The following is a 20,496-nucleotide window of genomic DNA, read 5'->3' as shown; positions in this document are numbered from 1 at the left end:
AATCTTGCTTTTCAAGGCAAAAATGACTTGGCCATATATTGTGAGGGAGTCACACTTTCGAGAGGGATGTATAAAAGAAGAAAGTCCAGACTGCAAAGGAACAATGATTGGAACTCAATTCACTAAAATGGGGGAAGGTGTAGCTTCCCCAGCACAAGCTTTGCAATTTTAAGAACACTAGCATCCCTCTAATACATCCTCTACCTACCAAGGAAACTAGCTTAAAAGAAATCAGAACCCTGGACCCAGAAACATCAGGCTGGAGAATCAGAAACTCAATAAAGAACAGTAAGAAATTAAGATGTTGAGTTTAAGTGTAAGGTTTAAAACCTGACAGTAGTCTCTTCCTATTTCTTACTCACCGTGGAGGATACTGCCAAGCAAGTAAACACTGTTTCCTTTTATGCAAGAAATCATTAGGTTTCTCAGATGGGAAACCACATTTCACTATTGTCTCTTGCAACAGCAGAACCCTGATTCATAGTATTATAAAATGTGGAGGTACAACATTTCTTTCCAAAAGGTGGCCATGGCTTTACTTTGTATCTCATGGTACAGGTATTTCAGGCCAATTTTTAGGCACACAAAATTTGACACATACAACCCCCACCCCTCTTGCAACTTTAGGTATTATTTTCTCTCTTATTTTCAATCTCTGCCCAGGCATATTAGGAAGGGGGTATGAAGACTTACTGAACACAGTGGGTTCTACTGCTGGGTGAAGATGTAACCATTTGCTTAATTGCACAATGAAGGTCACAGATGATACTGAAGAGAAACATTTCCGGCTGAACTATTCCAACATTTCCTGCTGAAAACAATGAGTATCAGCTGACAAAAGCATTTTATCAAACCAGCACATTCAGTGTTCTCATTAACAAGGGAATTTCTACACAAAAATATGCCATCCAATGCAGAACTGTATCTAGCAACTCACTAAGAGGTCACATGGGTGGTGGCAGATGTGCAGAGGTTTTGGTCAAGTGGAGCACAATCCAGCAGTCACATTTCTACTGGAAGAAGAAAATAGTGTCCATGCTAAGATATTTTGCTTGCTCTGGGTAAGTTCTGCTGCTTGACATCATCAGCTCTGTATCACATACTAGATAACAGTCCTTAACTCTACTTCAGACTGTCTCTTGCAACCAGAAGTCATTTAATTCCCTTGTACAACAAAACTCACAAGTAAGACTGACGCATAGCCACAGGCTAATAACATCAAGCAACAATGCTAAGTAAAAAATACTTAGCTCAAGAAGACAAAGGTAAACACAAATGCCAAAACTGAGTCTTCAGAAATTCTTTTTGTGCTTCAAAGAAGGAACAGTTACTACAAATGAAGAGATTCCAGAAAACATTCTGGAAAGCCACTCTATGAAAGCAGAGCCATCTGACATATCACAACACACGCACAAGGAAAGTGCACAAGGATCAGCATAAGGGGAGACTAATGAATCCTTGGCTTCCAAATCAAATCCCTCACAATGATTTACACAAATGATTTGCTATGGAAATTTTTAGTTGGAAAAAAAAGTAATCCAGAAATGTGGTCATACAGATACTTGGTATATAGAGAATAACGGTTCTCTTTTATTCAGTACAGTAAAATCAAGGACAGCAATTCCTCGCAACTGAACCTTCCCCATAATTAGTAAAGATTTTTATCCCTTAGATGGAGAAAGAACTTTCCTCTGGAAACAGAAAGAATTCCTGCTTCAGGACATGCTTTGCATGTACTAGTGAGACATGTATGCACTGTTTGCTAACAAACTAAAAAAACAAAATACTTGCCTTTTTTTCTTTTCTTTGTGAAACTCAAACCTTGAAGCCACACCAAGGGTTTTCTCCTGCCTTCTGGGTAATTTAGGACAAGTATTTCTGGGAAGATGCAAGTTTGTGACATGCTTTGTCAAGACTTAAATTTAAAGCTACAAATAAAACTAACTTAATTGTTTTCTTAAAATAGTAAATTTGTAACAATTTTCTACCAGGACAATAGGAAACAAGAAAAAAATTCAGTCCTCATCTTCAACTTCACAAACTGTTGAAGGGCTATTCTTTAAGATAGAAATACTTGTGTACTATTACTTGCAGAAGAGCTTCTATACATCATCAACAGCAAATTACGGGGCTCTGTAAACAATCTGCTGTAATTTAAGAAATGTGACAGCAAAAGATGTGGGCAAACACAAATGTCTGCGTCTAGAGCCAAGAATGATCTTCAGTAGGGAAGGAGGAGCCAGGTTCCTCTGATAACTAGTTTCACTAAAGATTGAATGAATACTTGACGATCTTAGACAACCATGTCTATAATGGTGCTCTCCCATTACAGATCTCAACAGGAACCCCACTCATCTCAAATGCCCACTGACTCTGTTGGCAGTTGTACAGGGGATCTCCCCTTAACAATGTTCAAAAGCTTAGACTCCAGTATGGCTTGGCATGATACAAATTTTCTCTGCAACACTGCAATTTAACTCCCACAATATATATATACACTACATTCAGTGTAGTTCTGTCCCAAGTGTTACATACTGCTGAAGTCTTAGGACATTGATAAACATGGCACATGTTTATCAAAGAAACATAGAAAACTTGTTGAAGGGCTGCAGTAGGATAAAGCAAGAGGACTCATTAATCACTAATGTTCCTTACTCCCTGCTTTTTACCCCCCATAAAAGGAATCCTGAAATTAGCAACATTCATACATCAGCTATTTATTAGTTCTCATACCCTGATGACTGGATTTCCTAAATCCAGTAGAGGATAAGGGCTCCTGAAATTCTTAACATGCCTGCAGACTACACTGAGATTTTCCCCAGTCATCTGCCAGAATGAAAAAACTGTCTGAAGGAACAAGCATCAGGATGACATGGAGTTCAACCACTAAATGGCAAAGCAACAGTCTCCCTGCCAACTTCTCCCACCACATGAGACTCGCCTCACACTGATGGTATCACAGGAATCAAAATGAACAACAGAACCTGAAATAAAATTCAAGCAGCTTCAAAAAGAGCTGAAATCTTACGAATGCCCAACTTTCTTTTTCAGTAGTTAACTGTTACAGTTATTACGGTAACTACAGTTACAGTATCTACTTCACCACAGGTGCATTTAAGAGCACATTTTCTTCATTACTCAGTTTTTCAATTATCTCCCTTCACCTTCCAGAAAAAAATTAAAACCAATCTCTTCACCTTCCAGTACTAGTAATGTGTATCTAGCATACTCCTCCCATGAGCCAGTCCGTTAGATTCAAAAGCACTCAGCATACATCATTTCAGTCACCTTCTCAAAGGGGATGGATATGATTGGTTTCAGTCCATTCTTAAGGAGGATGATTCATTGTGGGCACTTCTTCACAACACACAGCTGCAGAAGAATACCCAGAGCAAGACAAGACATTTTAGGAAGCCACTCACCCCTGTGGAACTCCAGTGTCTAATATTTTTCCAGCTTCTGTGCAAAGGATGTCTCTAACCCTAGTCAGTTCTCCCAGCAAAGACTCTCCTCAACTAGGTTTATAGAGTGAGAATTCCAAAGCAACAGGCTATGTACAGACATATCAACATTCCCTCCAACAGCGGGATGAAAATGAGAAAATTCCTGAGGATGTGTATCCTCTACTGCATGTTCTGAATCCCAGCCTCCCCCTTGCCTCAGAATGAGCTCTACAAAGCAGTATCTGTTATGTACATGAATCTCAGCTCCCTTCCTTTGGAAAATTTCCCCTCAAAAGTGACAGGTAAATCCCAGGACAGAGAGAGGTGCTGGGGAAGGGAAGGCTGTCTTAGGATGACTCAACAGAAGCAAGAGAGCCTGCAGCCTTCTTCTTGGGACGGGCTTTGACACTTCTTACTGGAAGCTGAGGAGAAAGAAAAAGAGGCATCTTGGGTTAGTTTAACACCTAAATGTCTAACAGAAAGATACAAGAATGCAGAGTGAAAACAGAGGACAAAACAACTATAATATGATGACCCTATTCATAGACTCGCAGACTGGTTTGGGTTGAAGGGATCTTAAAGTTCATCCAGCTCCAACCCCTGCCACAGGCAGGGACACCTTCCACTGGAGCAGCTTGCTCCAAGCCCCTGTGTCCAACCTGGCCTTGAACACTGCCAGGGATGGGGTAGCCATAGCTTCTCTGGGCACCCTGTGCCAGCGCCTCAGCACCCTCACAGGGAAGAGCTTCTGCCTAAGAGCTCATCTCAGTCTCCCCTCTGGCAGGTTAAAGCCATTCCCCTTGGCATGTCCCTATGGGCCCTTGTCCAAAGCCCCTCTCCAGATCTCCTGGAGCCCCTTTAGGCACTGGAGCTGCTCTAAGGTCTCCCCTTCAGGAGCCTTCTCTTGTCCAGGCTGACCCAGCCCAGCTCTCTCAGCCTGGCTCCAGAGCAGAGCTGCTCCAGCCCTCGCAGCAGCTCTGTGGCCTCCTCTGGCCTCACTCCAACAGCTCCACATCCCTCTTGTGCTGCTGCCCCAGAGCTGGATCAGGACTGCAGGGGGGTCCCACCAGAGCACAGTAGAGGGGGAGAATCCCCTCCCTGAGCTGCTGCTCACGCTTGGGGGATGCAGCCCAGCACATGGGGGGGGGGGGGGGGTCTGGGCTTAAGTGCATGATGAAGCTGGGTCACGGGGAGCTTCTCATTGATCAACATGGTAAAGTCTTCCTCAGGACTGCTCCATCCATTCTCCACTAAGCCTGTATTTGTGCTGGGACTGCCCTGACCCAGGTGCAGGACCTTGCACTTGTTGAATTTCATGAGGTTCACACTGTCCCACCTCTCCAGCCTGTTCAGGTCACTCCGGATGGCATCCTGTCCCTCCAGCATGTGAACTGCACCTCACAAGTTGGTGTCATTGGCAAACTTGCTCAGCGTGCCCTCAATCCCACTGCCCATGTTGCTGATAAAGATGTCAAAGATGAAAATTCATGTCATCTGTTTTTTTCAGAAAAGCTATTTAACCATCCATTTTGGTTTTTTTAGTAACCAAATCAGTCTGAGCATATCCGTCAAAGAGCAACCAGAAGAGTAAGACGTTCTAAAGCTGGGCAAGTATGATAATAAAACTGAAGTCAGCTGTCTTGACAAAAGATTAGACATAGTGATATTTCTAACTGGTACCATTCACATAACACTTCACTGTTATAACTTTTGTGCTTCTTGACTGCAATCCCAAAGACAATTATCCGAAAGATGTAGAAATATCTTAAACTGGTTTGCACACTTTAGTCCAGTGTCTTTCATTCTAGATATTGGCAAGAAGAGGGCATTTATGATCTGTAATGAATTCAGACCTTCTGGGCAATTTCAGACATCTCAGTTCAAGGTCTCCTACAATTCCTACATTTGAACTAAAGCTCCAAACAGACCAAGCATAAGACCCAATATGCCTGCAAAAGGGCTTTACTGGAATTTCTGTATTCAGAATAAACAGCACTGAAGAGTCGTTACTCTCTTTCCATGATTTCACTTTAAAAATTTCTCCCTAGGAAAGCTTAGAATCAAATGTTGTTGCTCTGGTTTTCACATACAGTCTAATATGCTAGAGAAGAAAGAAGAGGGGTCAACTCAGAAGTAAGCCCTGGGCATTAAAAAAAGATTCAGTCTGATTTTAAATGCATCTTTATGTGTACATGTCCATCTTTGAAGATATTCAAAAGCCATTTGAACATGGTCCTGGGAAACAGGCTCTAGATAGCCTCACTTGAGCAGTGGGGTAGGACCAGATGATCTGCAAAGGTCCCCTCTGACCTCAGCTATTCTGTGATTCTGTTATAAACGGTACTTAATCATACGCAAAAGTTTCCTGTACATTGTAAGATGAGGTTAACAGTACAACTAAAAATGATGCTCTAAGCAATTACTTTCCACCAAATAATTCAATATTTAGCCTGAAAAGCTCAACAATGTGAGCCTGAGCTGAATCAAGCAAACAAGATCACACTGCACAAAAAGGGACAACCATTTTATCATGTGCAAATCAAACAACAAGAAACATTCAAGTATGAGTCAAAACCTGGAAAGAAGCACCTCAAAAGACTGTTAAGCTAAAATGACTCTTGTACACAGTTGCCTTTATTTTCCTATATGGTTTGTTTAATAATAAGAATACAGGCAACTCATGCCCCATCTGAATGGCTGTAAATATCCTGGATCAAGCCATGGCATACAGAGGAGATGGCAACAGTGACTAGTTACCCGAACTTCTAGACAAAACCCTCAAGGTGGGGAAGGAGCAGGATGGGTGTGGGGAGTGTTGAGGAGGGGGAAATTACATTTTCCCCATATCTAATATGCAGAAGTCCAGGAAGGCCTAACATTAGTTCTAGGCACATTAGTTCTAGGTACAGAACTAATGTATTTTAGATGAGAAGAAAGAGCTGTCCCAGGGATAAATGTCACAGTAGTATTATATATTCAGACTGTAACAGTCAGGAAAGAAGAGACAGTAAACAAAACATGTTAAAAATATCTAATGCTCCCACTCTTCAACACAAACCTGAATGAAAGAGAAGCGAGGACCTAGCTTATGACAGAGGCTTACAGGCATGATAAAAATACAAAAGCTAGAGACTAGTACAGCAAGTAGACAGCAAGTCCTCTGATGTAGGATTCAACTAGCAAAGACTGAGTCCAACAAAGTTAGAATCCTAGAATAGTTCGGGTTGGAAAGGACCTTAAGATCACCAAGTTCCAACCCCCCTGCCATAGTGGGGGATACCTCGCACTCCCTGGGCAACCCATTCCAGTGCCTCACACCCTAACAGGAAAGAATTTCTTCCTTATATCCAATCTAAACTTCCCCTGTTTAAGTTTTAACCCCTTACCCCTTGTCCTGTCACTACAGTCCCTAATGAAGAGTCCCTCCCCAGCATCCCTATAGGCCCCCTTCAGATACTGGAAGGCTGCTATGAGGTCTCCATGCAGCCTTCTCTTCTCCAGGCTGAACAGCCCCAACTTTCTCAGCCTATCTTCATACAGGAGGTGCTCCAGCCCCTGATCATCCTCGTGGCCTCCTCTGGACTTGTTCCAACAGTTCCATGTCCTTTTTGTGTTGAGGACACCAGAACTGCACACAATGCTCCAGGTGAGGTCTCACAAGAGCAGAGTACAGGGGCAGCATCACCTCCTTCGCCCTGCTGGTCACGCTCCTTTTGATGCAGCCCAGGATATGGCTGCTTTCTGGGCTGCGAGCGCACACTGGAGCCGGCTCGTGTTCATTTTCTCATCGACCAACACCCCCAAGTCCTTCTCTTCAGGGCTGCTCTGAATCTCTTTGCCCAACCTGTAGCTGTGCCTGGGATTGCCCCGACCCAGGTGTAGGACCTTGCATGTAAACAGCTTTTAAATGCAGTGAGACTATGAAGCCAGAGCCTTCCAACAAACCTCACAAATCAACGTATGTACTGGGAATAATTTACCCACCAGCTTACCTCAGCTTTCATCATCTTCTTAGGAGTTTTGAGACTCTGGGTACGTTTAGGAAGTTTATCTCCTGCATCTTCATCTGATGGGTCTGTTCTAGTCTCCAGTGGGGTTCCATTAGACCTCTGTGCCATACTGCTCTCCTCTCCTGAGGAGTAACAGGAAGCTAAGCAATAAGAGAGAAAGTTTTAGCAAATACTTTTTAAGTCCAGGCAGTAACTCAGAACTGCCCACCGACTCGCTTACTCCCTGCCCCTTCCTCCCCCCACTCCCAGAGAGGTGGGGAGGAGAATGGAAAGAATGTAACTCCCATAGGTTGAGATAAGAGCAGTCCAATAACTAAGGTATAACACAAAACCACTGCTGCTACCACCAATAATAATAATGATGATGATAAAGGAAATAACAAGGGAAGAAAATACAACTGCTCGCCACCCTCCGACCGATACCCAGCCTGATTCGAGCAGTGATCTGGCCTTCTGGGTAATTCCCCCCGTTTATACAGTAGGCATGACATGCTGTGGTGTGGAATATCCCTTTGGTTAGTTTGGGTCAAGTGTCCTGTCCATGCTTCCTCCCGACTTCCCCTCCTCCCTGGCAGAGCATGAGACTGAGAAAAGTCCTTGGTGAGAGTAAACATCACCTAGCAACAACTAAAAACATTGGTGTTATCAGTGCTGTTCCCAGGCTGAAAGTCAAAACCACAGCACTGCACCAGCTACTAAGAAGGAGAAAAAAATCCTTTTACTCCTGAACCCAGGACAGTGTTCTGTACCTGAATCCTCAATGGTTTCAAGAAGACTCCCACCAGATGGGTGCAGTTGAGGCTCCCGGCTTCGCAGGTGCACAGTATCTTCATCCCGGATAAGAGTGAGATCCTGCATGCTGAAACTTCGCAGCTTCTCAGACAAAACTCCCTGGCCCTAAGATGGCAAAATAGTAAGGGTCAAGGGAACTTCGCCTTCACCAAGATCATCTCACATGGGATCATTCAGAAGAAGAGAAAAGGTGTCCTATTCCCCAGTAGGGTACTCTGGGAAAAGAGAAAAGGGAAAAAGAAAAGTATGCTCCCAAGACCAAAAGAAAAGAGGTTAAAGCAAAATCCATTCCACTCTTCCTCACTTTTCTTAAGGCAAAGGATGGAATTAATCACAAGGCAAACTGGAGGAAAGGAAAAGTAGATTGGTGTCCACAGGTACCAGCATCTCTAACAAACTCATACTACTAATTGCTGGCACACAAAACTAAACTTCTGGGGGATTCCTGAATGTTACAGAAGGTGTTGTATTACCTTTGCAGCTGCAGTAACTGCTGCATTGGCAGCAAGGTTTAACCCTCTCTTGCCAACTCGCATCATGGTTTCATAGCTCTTGTCACGAGCCTGAGTAATGTATTCATCGATTTCCTAGGAAGGTAATGTGGAACATGGCATTTAGCTGCTTGTTACAAACATAATCAAAGTTCCCCCACCATCACCCTTAAAGCCCCAAAGCTCATCTGGACACTTTCTTCCAGACTACCATCAACAGCTGTCATTGATCACGTAACTGAAGCTTCTCTGCTACTTACAGAAAGCTTGCAAATGCAACTTTTCCTCGAAGTATGCTATTTCCAAATTGTAACAACCGAAACAAAGGAGCTGCTTAAACTGACAATGTGAAAAAACAGCGTAACTACAGAACATGCTGCTCATATTGTAATTCGAAGAGCTTAACTACTGACAATAAGGGCTCATGACACTGCGTTAGTCAAACATGCTTTCTAAGCATTAGGCAAACTACTGGCTATGTTACAATTTTCAGTAAGCTGCAGGATGCCACTGCTGTCAGAGAGAGAATCATTCTACATCGATTAATGTCAGCACAAGCACGATTCCTGCATTTCAGTTTTTATTGCAGCATAACTGAATCAAAAGTCGGTCACCTCCCAGACAGGTCAGTATCTTCTAACAAGTGAGTACCTTCTCCTTATTGGAGAGCGTTGGGTGCACAAACTTCCTGTAGAGGACACTGGAGCCCTTGGTGTAAGGGGAGAGCAGCCAAATGACAAATGCGATTTTCAGCTCGAAATAAAAGGGAAACCTGAGAGAAAGGGGTGGGGGGAGGAAGAGCGAGACAGAGAGAAAGATGGAGAACTGGTATCAAGATTAGCACAGGGACAGATGGAGACAACTGGCAGAAAGCAGTACAGGCAGAAAGAACAAAGACAAGATATAACGGCTCAGAAACAAAAGAATCAATATATCAGGTCATAATAGCAGAACCCTCTGGAATCCTAGAACATACCTGCTCCGAGTCTCACTTAGTCTTTCATCCATAGCCATGAAAACTCCATAAACAGGGCATCTCTCAGCCCTGCAAACACACCAAATTACAATCTGATAGCTACTCTCATCATTCTGAAGTTTGTTCAGAGAGTATCCCCTGGCTATTAATACTGCATTACTTTACATCTCATTTTCCAAAGTTTTCAACTATGACCTCCTTTTTTCAAATGGAGAAAAAGAAATCTGAAGTTCCTGCTAAGGCTGATGGCTCAGTTTCTGAAGCTTCCAGTAGGTACTCCACAGATAACACTCTACAGGAGGACCAGTGTAAATAGAAAAGAGCTGGCAGCATGGACATCTCATCTCTAACCCTCACCCAATAAAGTTTCTGGGAAGAAACAGTAGCAAAGACCGAAACCAGTGAACAAAAACTTTCTTTCTCTGTTAGTAGTAAGAGACTTCTGGTTTTAGCAGTCCATTTTAAGCATGTGAACAAGCCAAAGCTCTTGTTCTTTTTAGATCTTTGCCTTTGAAAGTTTATGCAGGAAGAGGCAAAACTGATGAGTGCTTTTGTGAGGCATGTGTGGCCATTTCATGTTTCTTTAAGAGATAGAATTCTTGACTAGTATTCTGTCAGAGATGTACGCAAAGCTCAAACACTAAAGCAAACGAAGAAACTGAAGACTGCCTGTTCGGAAGGTTCAGTTGAAGACACGTAATAGTGATTTGTCATTTTTGGAGGCGTCCATATTGCCAAGCACAAAACACAGCACTGCAAGGATTAAGAACCTGCTTCCCACAACTCCACCCCACTCCCACTAGTAGAAGAGAATTTAATCATGGAAAACACCTCTCGGAGCACAGAGGTGCATTTGATCTGCTCCTCCATACAAGGGCCTGGCAAAGCAAAACAGGCCCCTTCCTTCTACCATCTTTTTTTTGTTTTTAAGTATCTTTTATACCTCTGTTTCTCAAACTTCACCAGTTCCAATTAAGTCTCTCAAAAATGTTTGAAATTATGAAGATCCTCTTACAGACGCTGCACATTTATTCCAACTGTTTGCCAGTACAGAAGAAAGGTAAGACAGCAACTACTACCCACAATATCTGCAAACCTGCAGACTCTTCAGAGGGACTGAAAATGCCTAAAGAGAGTTTATTCTTAGCATCCTAACACTACTCCTCCCTTCTTTAAAAAGCAATCAAACAAGCAACCCCCCCCCCCCCCATCCCATACTGCCAAGGAACTCACCAAGAAAGAACAATGTCTGTAAGTGTTTCTGCAGTGGTAAAAAAGGCAAACACAATCCAGTACATCATCCACTTCACCTGCAAAAGAGCAACCACTCAATACATATCCATCAGAATCCAGAAAAAGGCAAAACGTCTTCTCAGTAAAAATGACTCATCATCTCCACACATTACGATGAATTCCACAACAAGAAGGGCATATATTATCAATAATGGAGGAGGGTCCATACTTAATGGTACATTATAGTTTGGGAAAACATGTAGTATTAATGTGCTCTAAATGCATACAGGTACACTGATGAATGCACACCCTATTGCAGTACCATGAGCAACGGTGCAAAAGCCCCAAATAAGCTATCTAAAAAGAGCAAGCAGTTCACTTCAAGAAGTTATATTCTTTCATGTATCATGATTATTGTAATAAATACATACACACACACAAAAGTTTAAACTGTAGCCCTGTATTTTCCAAACCACAAAACCAAGAGATATAGGACTTTGCTCTTATTAGTAAGCATTATTTGCCTTAATCATTATGCCCAGAAATCACAGAAGCTCTTTTTAAATAAAGGCTCGTTAAGAGAGGTAAGAAAGCAAAAAACATGTCACAAACTCATCTTCCTGTTTAAGGTCTACTTTGTGCTGTTAAGGTACATCTGTATGCCCGTCATCTATCTCCCTACTTTCTCACACCTTTCTTCCAAGCAGTAGATATTTCTTTCAAAGCAAACATAAAATAATCCCCCATTAACACACACACTCTCCCCCATCCTGTTTTAGTAGCAAGTCTCTGAATCAGCTGAATTATAAAAACTGCTACCCAAAAATGCCTAATAGTAAAAGAGTCGATATCTTATGTGGGAAACTGCCAGTTTTCTATGCTGTTAAGACATAAAAATAAATAGCAGGTAAATGGAAAGAAGAGGTCACCTTTGCTAAAATCAACTTAGCACTTTTAGTGTCATCAAGAATAGACATGAAAAGCAAATTGAAGAAATTCCACATATTAAAGCCACACATTAATCCATGTATGAAAATTACATGAACAGTTTAGTGACAGTCTTTGTTACAGCAAATGAAGTTATAAAAGCAGTTATCTCCCCAAACTTGTCTGTGTTGGGGAATTTGGTGATCTGTTCTTGAAAGAGCTTCCAAAACTTCCTTAACAAAACCCCAAAAAAAAACAAACAAAAAACCCTACAAAAATTATACTGCATCCAACTCCTCTAACACGGTGGATGGTTCTGAAGATAGTGATCAGTAGTCCAAATTATTTCCACTTTATTATGTATTTTTTCACCACAGAAAGTAGCAAAACTTGTATTTTATGGTGCTCTCCTGCCTTTAGTTTTGCCCTTGTATCATCCATTTGAACAGGACCAGGCATCATTCACTCAAGTTCTAAAGCAACTCTATTAAACAAATGTTTAACTCTTCAATTCAGCAACATAAATCAGCTCTTGTATGAAAAAGCGTGTGAAGAATAATAAAGCAAAGGTGGCAAATAGGGATCCCAATGGGCGAGAGATTTCAGAGAAGCTACATACCAGTAAATCTTACTTCAATATTAGGCAAAATGAAGGCAGTAATAAAAACAATTAGCACATATTTTGCACTATAGGAGCGCAAGGTCATATACCTGGGTCGGGGCAATCCCAGGCACAGCTACAGGTTGGGCAAAGAAGAAATTCAGAGCAGCCCTGAAGAGAAGGACTTGGGGGTGTTGGTCGATGAGAAAATGAACACGAGCCGGCTCCAGTGTGCGCTCGCAGCCCAGAAAGCAGCCATATCCTGGGCTGCATCAAAAGGAGCGTGACCAGCAGGTCGAAGGAGGTGATCCTGCCCCTCTACTCTGCTCTTGTGAGACCTCACCTGGAGCATTGTGTGCAGTTCTGGTGTCCTCAACACAAAAAGGACATGGAACTGTTGGAACAAGTCCAGAGGAGGCCACGAGGATGATCAGGGGACTGGAGCACCTCCTGTATGAAGACAGGCTGAGGAAGTTGGGGCTGCTCAGCCTGGAGAAGAGAAGGCTGCGTGGATACCTCATAGCAGCTTTCCAGTATCTGAAGGAGGGCTATAGGGATGCTAGGAGGGACTCTTCATTAGGGACTGTAGTGACAGGACAAGGGGTAACGGGTTAAAACTTAAACAGGGGAAGTTTAGATTGGATATAAGGAGGAAATTCTTTCCTGTTAGGGTGGTGAGGCACTGGAATGGGTTGCCCAGGGAGGTTGTGAGTGCTCCATCCCTGGCAGTGTTCAAGGCCAGGTTGGACAGAGCCTTGGGTGGCATGGTTTAGTGTGAGGTATCCCTACCCATGGCAGGGGGGTTGGAACAAGATGATCTTAAGGTCCTTTCCAACCCTAACTATTCTATGATTCTATATAATTAGGAATATGTTTTTTTCAGAAAAAAAAAATTAATTTCCCAAATGTAGCGAAATTCTTTGCAGGTTTCCATGGCTCTTGATACAGTGCTTCCTTCACAGGCAGGGCGCGTTTCTACAAACTTTCTGACAGGCCTGAATAAACACTCAAAGAAGCTAAATTGTCTAGGATAAAAATGAAGGGACTCTTGAGGATTAACAACTGGTTAAAAGAGAGGAAAGAGAGGGTAAAAATAAACTGCCATTCTTCACAACAAGGAAGGTTACCAGTGGGATGACACATGAATCAGTGTTGAGATCTGTGCTGCACATCTTCTTGAAAAGGTTGTGAACAGTAAGATGAAAAAATGTGCAGAAGATACTTTCCTATATAGAGGATTAGGTATGAGTTGATTCAAGAATTCAGAAACGGATACTGATGGATCTCCAGTTGACATTTTGTCACTAAATATCATTAATACCAAGTAATGAACTTAGACTATCTGCTTTTTCTTAAGTGAAAACTATTGTGATAACATAAATTAGCTCATGCCACTCAGAAGTGGTCACTGTAGACAGCCTGATGAAACCGTAAGCTCAGTGCTCATTGTACATTTTCATTCTGCTAACAGAATGCTAGAAGTATCAGAAGAGGAACAGAAAAGAACAAAAAACACTGCTTTGTTACTATTTAAATACTCTGTGTTCACATCTTTGATACTGGGCAAAGGTCTCTGTCTCCTCCTGCCATCCTTAACCCTATGCCCTGCAGTCGAAGACGAAAAATATAGCTCTTAAATAAACCAGAAGGATTCAACTTCTAGCTCTAGAAGTCCCTGATGTGCAGATGACCAGAAACTAGAACATCTTACGATGTTTCTTAAGTAACAGATTACAAACATGTTCAAAAACTGAGGGTCAAACCAGGCCATGTTTTTCTTCAGTCCATTAAAAGGAGTCGCATCTTACTGCTCAAGCTGATGACCACCAATTTCAGCTAACTGCCCAGAGTCTCCCAAGTTGCACAAAGAACAAAAACAAATTCAGTAAATGCATAAGCGTAATTGGAAGGTAGATTTGACCAAAGGTGAAGATGACACGTAAGAAAGATATTACTTTTAAACTACTCTGAGCTACTAGGAGCAATCTGTCACAGGTGCTCAAGGATTTCTCAAATTTGTATCATGGCTGGGGAAAAGAGAAAGTCTGCACTGTACTCTGATGCCACTGATGGACTGCTTGTGGTAGCTTGGTCTGCATCAACTCAACCTTCAATCCTGTAGGATCTGTCTCCCCCACCAACACTGGTTCTTAAGCACTACAAGCAAATAGTATTACATAGACACAGCTGGCTCTGAAAATGCAGAGCACATCATTCAAGTTTTCCATATGAAGAATAGTTTGAACAGAACAGCCCCCTGCCCTGTTTTCCAAATAAGATCAGTTTTCCCCCCATCTTATGTTAAGGAAGAAGCCCTCCAACCATAAATGACTTAGGCAAACACCAGTCCAATGTCTAAATTCTTATTTCTGATACAGTCCTCTCAAAGAGAAATAATTTATAGTATAAAATCAGATTTAGCAGTTTAAATACGTTTCCTTGAGCCAACTCCAGTATTTTCACTGAAACTAAAAACAAGAGAGAATTTTCTGCTGTAGCAAAGCAGAACTATGTACATCAGGAAAACAGTCTCAATTGAATGTTAAACAAAACCCCAAAATGAATGCCATACTTTTCTACATTAGCCCTAGTGGGCTCACAACCAGATGATAAATTGATATTATTGTTAAGATAACTTTATGATACTCAAGTACTGTGTCTTATTTCTTTTTTGCCATAAGATTAGTCTTACAGTAATTTAGATAACATCTACCAAAAGAAAATCAGATTCTGCAAGGAAACACAGCATTTACGTACCTCCACAGCTAACCTATCCACAGAAAAGACGCAAGTTTTTGCTGTAAAGAATAGCCACACGTTCAAAGGCTCCACATTTACCAGGTCTTTGAGCTCCAGAACAAGCAAACTCTGGAGTTTCAAAAAAAAAAAAATTTCTTTTTTTCCCCTCAAGTTCTCAACAGAACAATTTTAAATTCTGAAATCTGAGTCTGTCTTAAAGTCAACACAGATTCCGTGGCTGGAACACAACCATTCCGTGACACTCATGAGCCAGAATAAAATTCTGGGTAAAAAAAAAAAATACGCATTTCATGCAATAAATGAAGGTTACAGGCAACAGGAAGGAGAGAGGAGAGGAAGGCCAAAGAATACAGTATACAATACTATTTCATACATAACTTCAAAGATAACTATGAAGTCACAGGATCATGCAATTATCCAGATAGTTTCTGTTATACTTTCTTTTCAGTTTCTAATTTCATAATTTCAACATTTAGTAAGGCTCTTCATATCTCTGACTGTATCTCTAATACTCACTCAAAACTGTATCAGTTACCTCATGAACATTCATATTTTGACTTCTCTACTGAAACTGGTATAAAAAGCCCTCAAAACTCAAGAGCAAACCCCAAAATACTTCAGCCAGATGTTGTGGTTTGTAAAGCTGTCCACTATGAGCAAGACTCTCACCTCAGCTGGCATCTTCTTCAAAAAACAGTAGGCTGAATTTTAAGCCAGCACATGGGAAAGGTCTAGGCAATTCTAGAGGACAGAAGAACCATGAGACAGAAACGGATCCTGCAATGTTTATAGCCGACGTGTTATTTCTAAAGGAGCAATCAGACTGAGAGGGATGAGAAGTCTCAGACGGCACACCAAGGCAATACTGACAAACTATGTGCTATTCACCATTTCTTCTCCATCAGGTTACTTCTTGCTCTAGATAACAGAAACTCATCCCACCCATAAACCAAACAGCTCTTATCTCCACTGATCAACTTAGAATACCCCTTCTGTACGAAGATGACACATCACATCCCTAAAAAGCATTTGGTGTTTTAAATGCGGTAACTGTAATGACGATGTAAGACAGGGTAAAACCGATTCCAGAACGGAAGGAAGATAAGGCGTTGACTAACAGAGAACACTGATCACAAGCACGGCTGGCAGGGAGACACAAACCAAGCAGGATTACTCAGCTTTTCGGAAGACAACGAAAGTTCTACTGAAAAAGCTGTAAAGGGACACAGAATACAGACGAGACGGGAAAAAAGAATGTGCCTTGCACCTCCACCTGCGTGCACTGCGCAGCGCTCCCGCCCTGCTCCCTCCTCACTCAGCATCCCGCGAGAAAAAAACACATCTCCTCCGTTTCCTCCCGCCTTCGTACGCGCCCTTCCCCGCCAACTTCTCCGAGCGCCGGGGGCTGCTGCCCGCGCAGCCGCGCTGCGGGGCCGAAGCCCCGGGGACAGCCCGGAGCCGCCGCGAGGGGCGGGAGGGCGCTGCGCCGGCGCGGCCAGCCCCAACTCACATATTCCTTCACGTTCTTCGTCTTCACGGCCTTGTAGGAGGAGTACGCTGGGTAGAGGGTGCCGAAGATCAACCTGCGAGAAGAACAGACCGCTCAGCACCCCGACCGCCACCTGCCGCAACCGGGAAAAGGCCCCGGCGACTCCCCCAAGGCGGGGCTCGTTCGCCCCCTCCGCAACACCGCCCTTGGGCCGCGCAGCCCGCGCGGGCTCGCCGCAGCCGCCCGCCCCGCAGTCGATCCCGCAGCGGCACCGCCGTACATGCCCCGGCCGCCCCGCACACCCCCGGCCGCGGCCGCCCGCACTCACACCACGAGGCGGGAGATGATCCAGGAGACCATGGCGGCGGCGGGAAGCGGCTCCTGAAGGGCAGGGTCCTGCAGCAGGCGCAGCCCCGCCCTGGGTGCCTGAAGGGGCGGAGCCGGCGCCGCGGAGGGCGAACGCTTCCCGCATCCCGCCCCGCGCCTCTGCGGAGCCCCCGGCGCTCGGCTGCCCCCCCGTGCAGGCGGGGCCGTGGGGAGCGCGAGCGGCGGTGGCCGAGCCTCGGCAGCAGGCCCGGGGAGGGCAGCGATCGGAGCTCCCGGCACGGTGGCAGCAGCAGTATGCACAGCGTGAGAGAGTTACCGAGGGGAAAGCGCCGAACTAAGACCCGGGGTGGCTCGGAGACAGAGCAATAGAGACCAGGATGGGAGAAGCCATCTTCTGTAAAGGCGCCTCCTCTGGGCAATTCAAGGCATCAGCAATTAAGCTTAAAAGCATTTTAAAGGCCCACGGCTTCCACGCAAAGCCGGACGTAAACCAAAACTAACTCGTTGTCAAAGCGGAGGGATGAAGGCGTCGTAGTCTCCATGATCATCCGGTGCTCTTGTTCTTGGAAAGCTCAGCGGAGACCAGAGATTACTTAACTACACAGACAAGGCTGAACGGGGAAAGGAGCGTGAAACCCCCTTGTTGTGGGGCGCGAATGTGCATGCTTTAGCATACCAAAAGACCAAAAATTGTTACATTTCAACAACTCCGCCAGAATCCCCGTCCTCAGGCAGTGCCACAGCTAATGAATGGGCCGCTTCTGCCTCCCCCCCCTCCCCCCGGTAGCCTGTATGTGCATTACAGCTGATGGAGCAGGCCCTGTACACAGATTCCTGATGATGTTGACCATTATGTAAGCTGGTTTTTAATTAAAAAAAATTATTTGCTGCTATCGTAGCTCTTCTGCTACCAAAAAAAACCCAACCCAACCCTGAAGGAAGGCACTATGGCAAAGTCTCATCACTTGCCAAATAGCCTGTATGAAAAGAGACCAAAGAAAGAGTAAGAGCAAAAGCAATGAGCTGCTTAGAGAAGAATCTTCTAATGAGTGCATGAACTTTAGTATAACGAGCAATGATGAAAAATACAAAGTATTAGCAACTCTCCATTACATCTAAGAGTTGAAAAAACAAATGTCTCTACACACAGTGACAAAGAACATTTTGTCATATCTGCTTCTGGATATGAATGGCCACAAAATGATTGCTAAAGGGGCTGTACAATTTACACCACTGATGGTGCAACTGACTTACAAACAGAATAAAAGGAATCCGCTCTTACCTCCAAGTAACTCCAACATGCATAACCTTCACCAAAGTAAGTCTAACTGCACCAGTTTCATATCAGAGAATCCCATGGCAACAGCTCTGTTACTTAAGTAATGGGTTCATACTCAGGTGAGTGAAAGATGCAAACAGAAGAAAGAAAATTCAGACACCTGGCGAGTAAAATGTGTTAAGAGTGTGAGAGGGCTAAATAACTGCACCATGGGTAAGTGGCACCTAAATAAACTGTGCCTTACCTTTTAAACTGTTCAGGAGCAGTAGGAAGACTTACAGTGCATTATAAATAAACTGTGTTATGAACAACAGAATATGAACATTAGTAAAGCAGGTGGTCTTAGGAATGTCTGACATGGCAGCTCATTGCTACATGGCACACTGAGCTTTAGGGCAACCTCAGGAACTATATTTTAAGCTAGCAATAAGCAGCTCAATTTCTTTCCATAAAGAATAGTAAGAAATTAGTTCATTAACTTACTTTCCCACAAGGAAGTACTACTGGTACTGAAGGGCTATTTTTGGAACAAAAGCCAGCTGCAGGTCAAATTAAAATAGAATGATTAGCAGTATTCCTTATATGAAGCTATCAGTAATACTGTATACTGCTGTGTAATTAAGACCTTAAGACCTACCCAGGAAAACAGCTCATCGATTGTTTTCAAATTAAGGCTGTATATTTTTCCTGAAGGTGTGCTGTTGCTGAAATAACTCATGACAAATTTGTGTTTTACAAATGATTAAAATAGGTGACCAAAGACCTATCAATCTACTATGGCCTAAACAATAAGGCATGGGAATCAAATGAACCATTCCTTGAGTACAGCAGCTTAAGCAAAGCTACATTTAAAACAATGCCAGGTCAGATCTGAGATCCTGCTGAAACTGGTTCAGGCAGATGCTGCTGTAATGCACAGGAACAGCAATTAGTCAGGGCTGAAGAATACAAAGCGTCTCTGGTCAAGTTTAGCAGAATAAATAAGGGTCTCATGAAGAAAGATGAATTGGAAGAACGCAGTGGGAACCCTCTCTGAAGCTTAAAGGTGCAGTTTGTAATGGAGGAGTATCAAATGCTGGAAGGTGTAAGGAAAACACAAAAGTGCGAGCTGATAGTATAAACTGACATTGAGGGACCTTAGAACTGGAAATTCTTTTGAGAACTCTTCCCTTATTTACCTGTTATGCTTTCTGATTGAAAGCTGTTTTAAGTTAGAAGCGACCTTCCTAGGGGAAGCAGCTGTATCTCGTTACATCCAGCTTTTGAAACTCTACCGGTTTTGTATTAGCCTATATAGAAGTAGAGAGGTAACAAAAACTCTTGTAAGGCAGAAGGATGAGGGAGACAAGAGAGAGAAGTAAGAGTTCTGCCTGGCTATTTTTCAAATGCCTAGTGGGAGCGTGCAGCTCTTTTTCAAGGTTGAGAATAGGGAACTTAAAGACTACCGATGAAGAGGAAAAGAAGCTGTGGGCTGATGTCAAATTCTGAGTTACATTGAGAAGTGGCCACAAGCAGGCTGGTGCATCCCAGATAGGCAGGAAATGAGCTTGGGAAAACACTGAGGATCACCACCAGATTAGTTACCAGTAACCAGAATCAGTAAATGCACTGTTCACTGGTGCTTCACTCACGCACTGTGTAGTCTCACTGCTTTTCCACCAAAGCAATGCTTACAAGATGAATGATAAGCCACTAGCACGTGTCATACAGCTCAACCAATACCTCAACTGTAGAAGCTTAGAGAACTAACAAAGGGCTGCCAGAAATGAGGAAGGAGGGAGACACTGTATGTACATAGGAGCAATAACTTTAAAGAGTATCTGTGCCTGGTAACTTCCTTCTTATTTGTATTGCAGGTAAATTCAACTTACTGCTTCACATCTAACTCCTCTGCTCCAATTCTGACTTCACATCCTCAGGTTCTACAAGAGGCTGTCTTGGAATCTTTCAGAGAAATGGATCACAGCCTTTGATGTATTAAGTACCTATTTTTTCTCATGTTTACATTGCCTGGTTCAGTTGCCTCAGCATAGTTTACAAACAGACGAGAGATATAAGTGTTGTAAAATTAACCCTGGCAGACTACCCTTGCAGACTACATTGTTACATTTTTAATCAATATCAAAAAAAGTTGTGGTACTCTGTCTCCCAATGCATACAATCCAGAT

General features: G+C 43.2%; 1 protein-coding gene across 6 annotated transcripts in view; it reads right to left on the bottom strand.

Moving 5' to 3' along the window:
• The window catches only part of REEP2 (receptor accessory protein 2), a 35,256-nt gene extending 18,027 nt beyond the window's left edge, over window positions 1–17,229 (bottom strand). The window contains exons 1-10 of one of the 6 annotated variants that reach the window (XR_009744044.1): window positions 17,051–17,193; window positions 16,744–16,816; window positions 10,946–11,022; window positions 9,713–9,781; window positions 9,388–9,508; window positions 8,719–8,832; window positions 8,203–8,350; window positions 7,436–7,593; window positions 3,198–3,865; window positions 92–3,164 (exon numbers count right to left, since the gene is read on the bottom strand). Coding sequence is in view for 5 of the 6 variants with exons in the window: in XM_061457177.1 (XP_061313161.1) it covers window positions 3,791–3,865; window positions 7,436–7,593; window positions 8,203–8,350; window positions 8,719–8,832; window positions 9,388–9,508; window positions 9,713–9,781; window positions 10,946–11,022; window positions 16,744–16,816; window positions 17,051–17,082 (867 nt within the window). In the remaining variant the exon portion in view is untranslated. Of the gene's footprint in view, window positions 1–91; window positions 3,866–7,435; window positions 7,594–8,202; window positions 8,351–8,718; window positions 8,833–9,387; window positions 9,509–9,712; window positions 9,782–10,945; window positions 11,023–16,743; window positions 16,817–17,050 lie in introns of those variants that run through there. The other 5 variants (XM_061457177.1, XM_061457178.1, XM_061457179.1 and 2 more) reach the window with 5 other exon arrangements.
• Window positions 17,230–20,496: the final 3,267 nt, after the last annotated feature.

This window comes from Pezoporus flaviventris, unplaced genomic scaffold (genome assembly GCF_033815535.1).
Source record: "Pezoporus flaviventris isolate CSIRO_AGI_PZ_B2104156 unplaced genomic scaffold, CSIRO_AGI_Pfla_v1 ptg000023l, whole genome shotgun sequence".
Taxonomy (NCBI): Eukaryota; Metazoa; Chordata; class Aves; order Psittaciformes; family Psittacidae; genus Pezoporus; species Pezoporus flaviventris.
The sequence above is the reverse complement of the archived record's forward strand: the minus strand, read 5'-3'. Positions and strand labels throughout refer to the sequence as shown.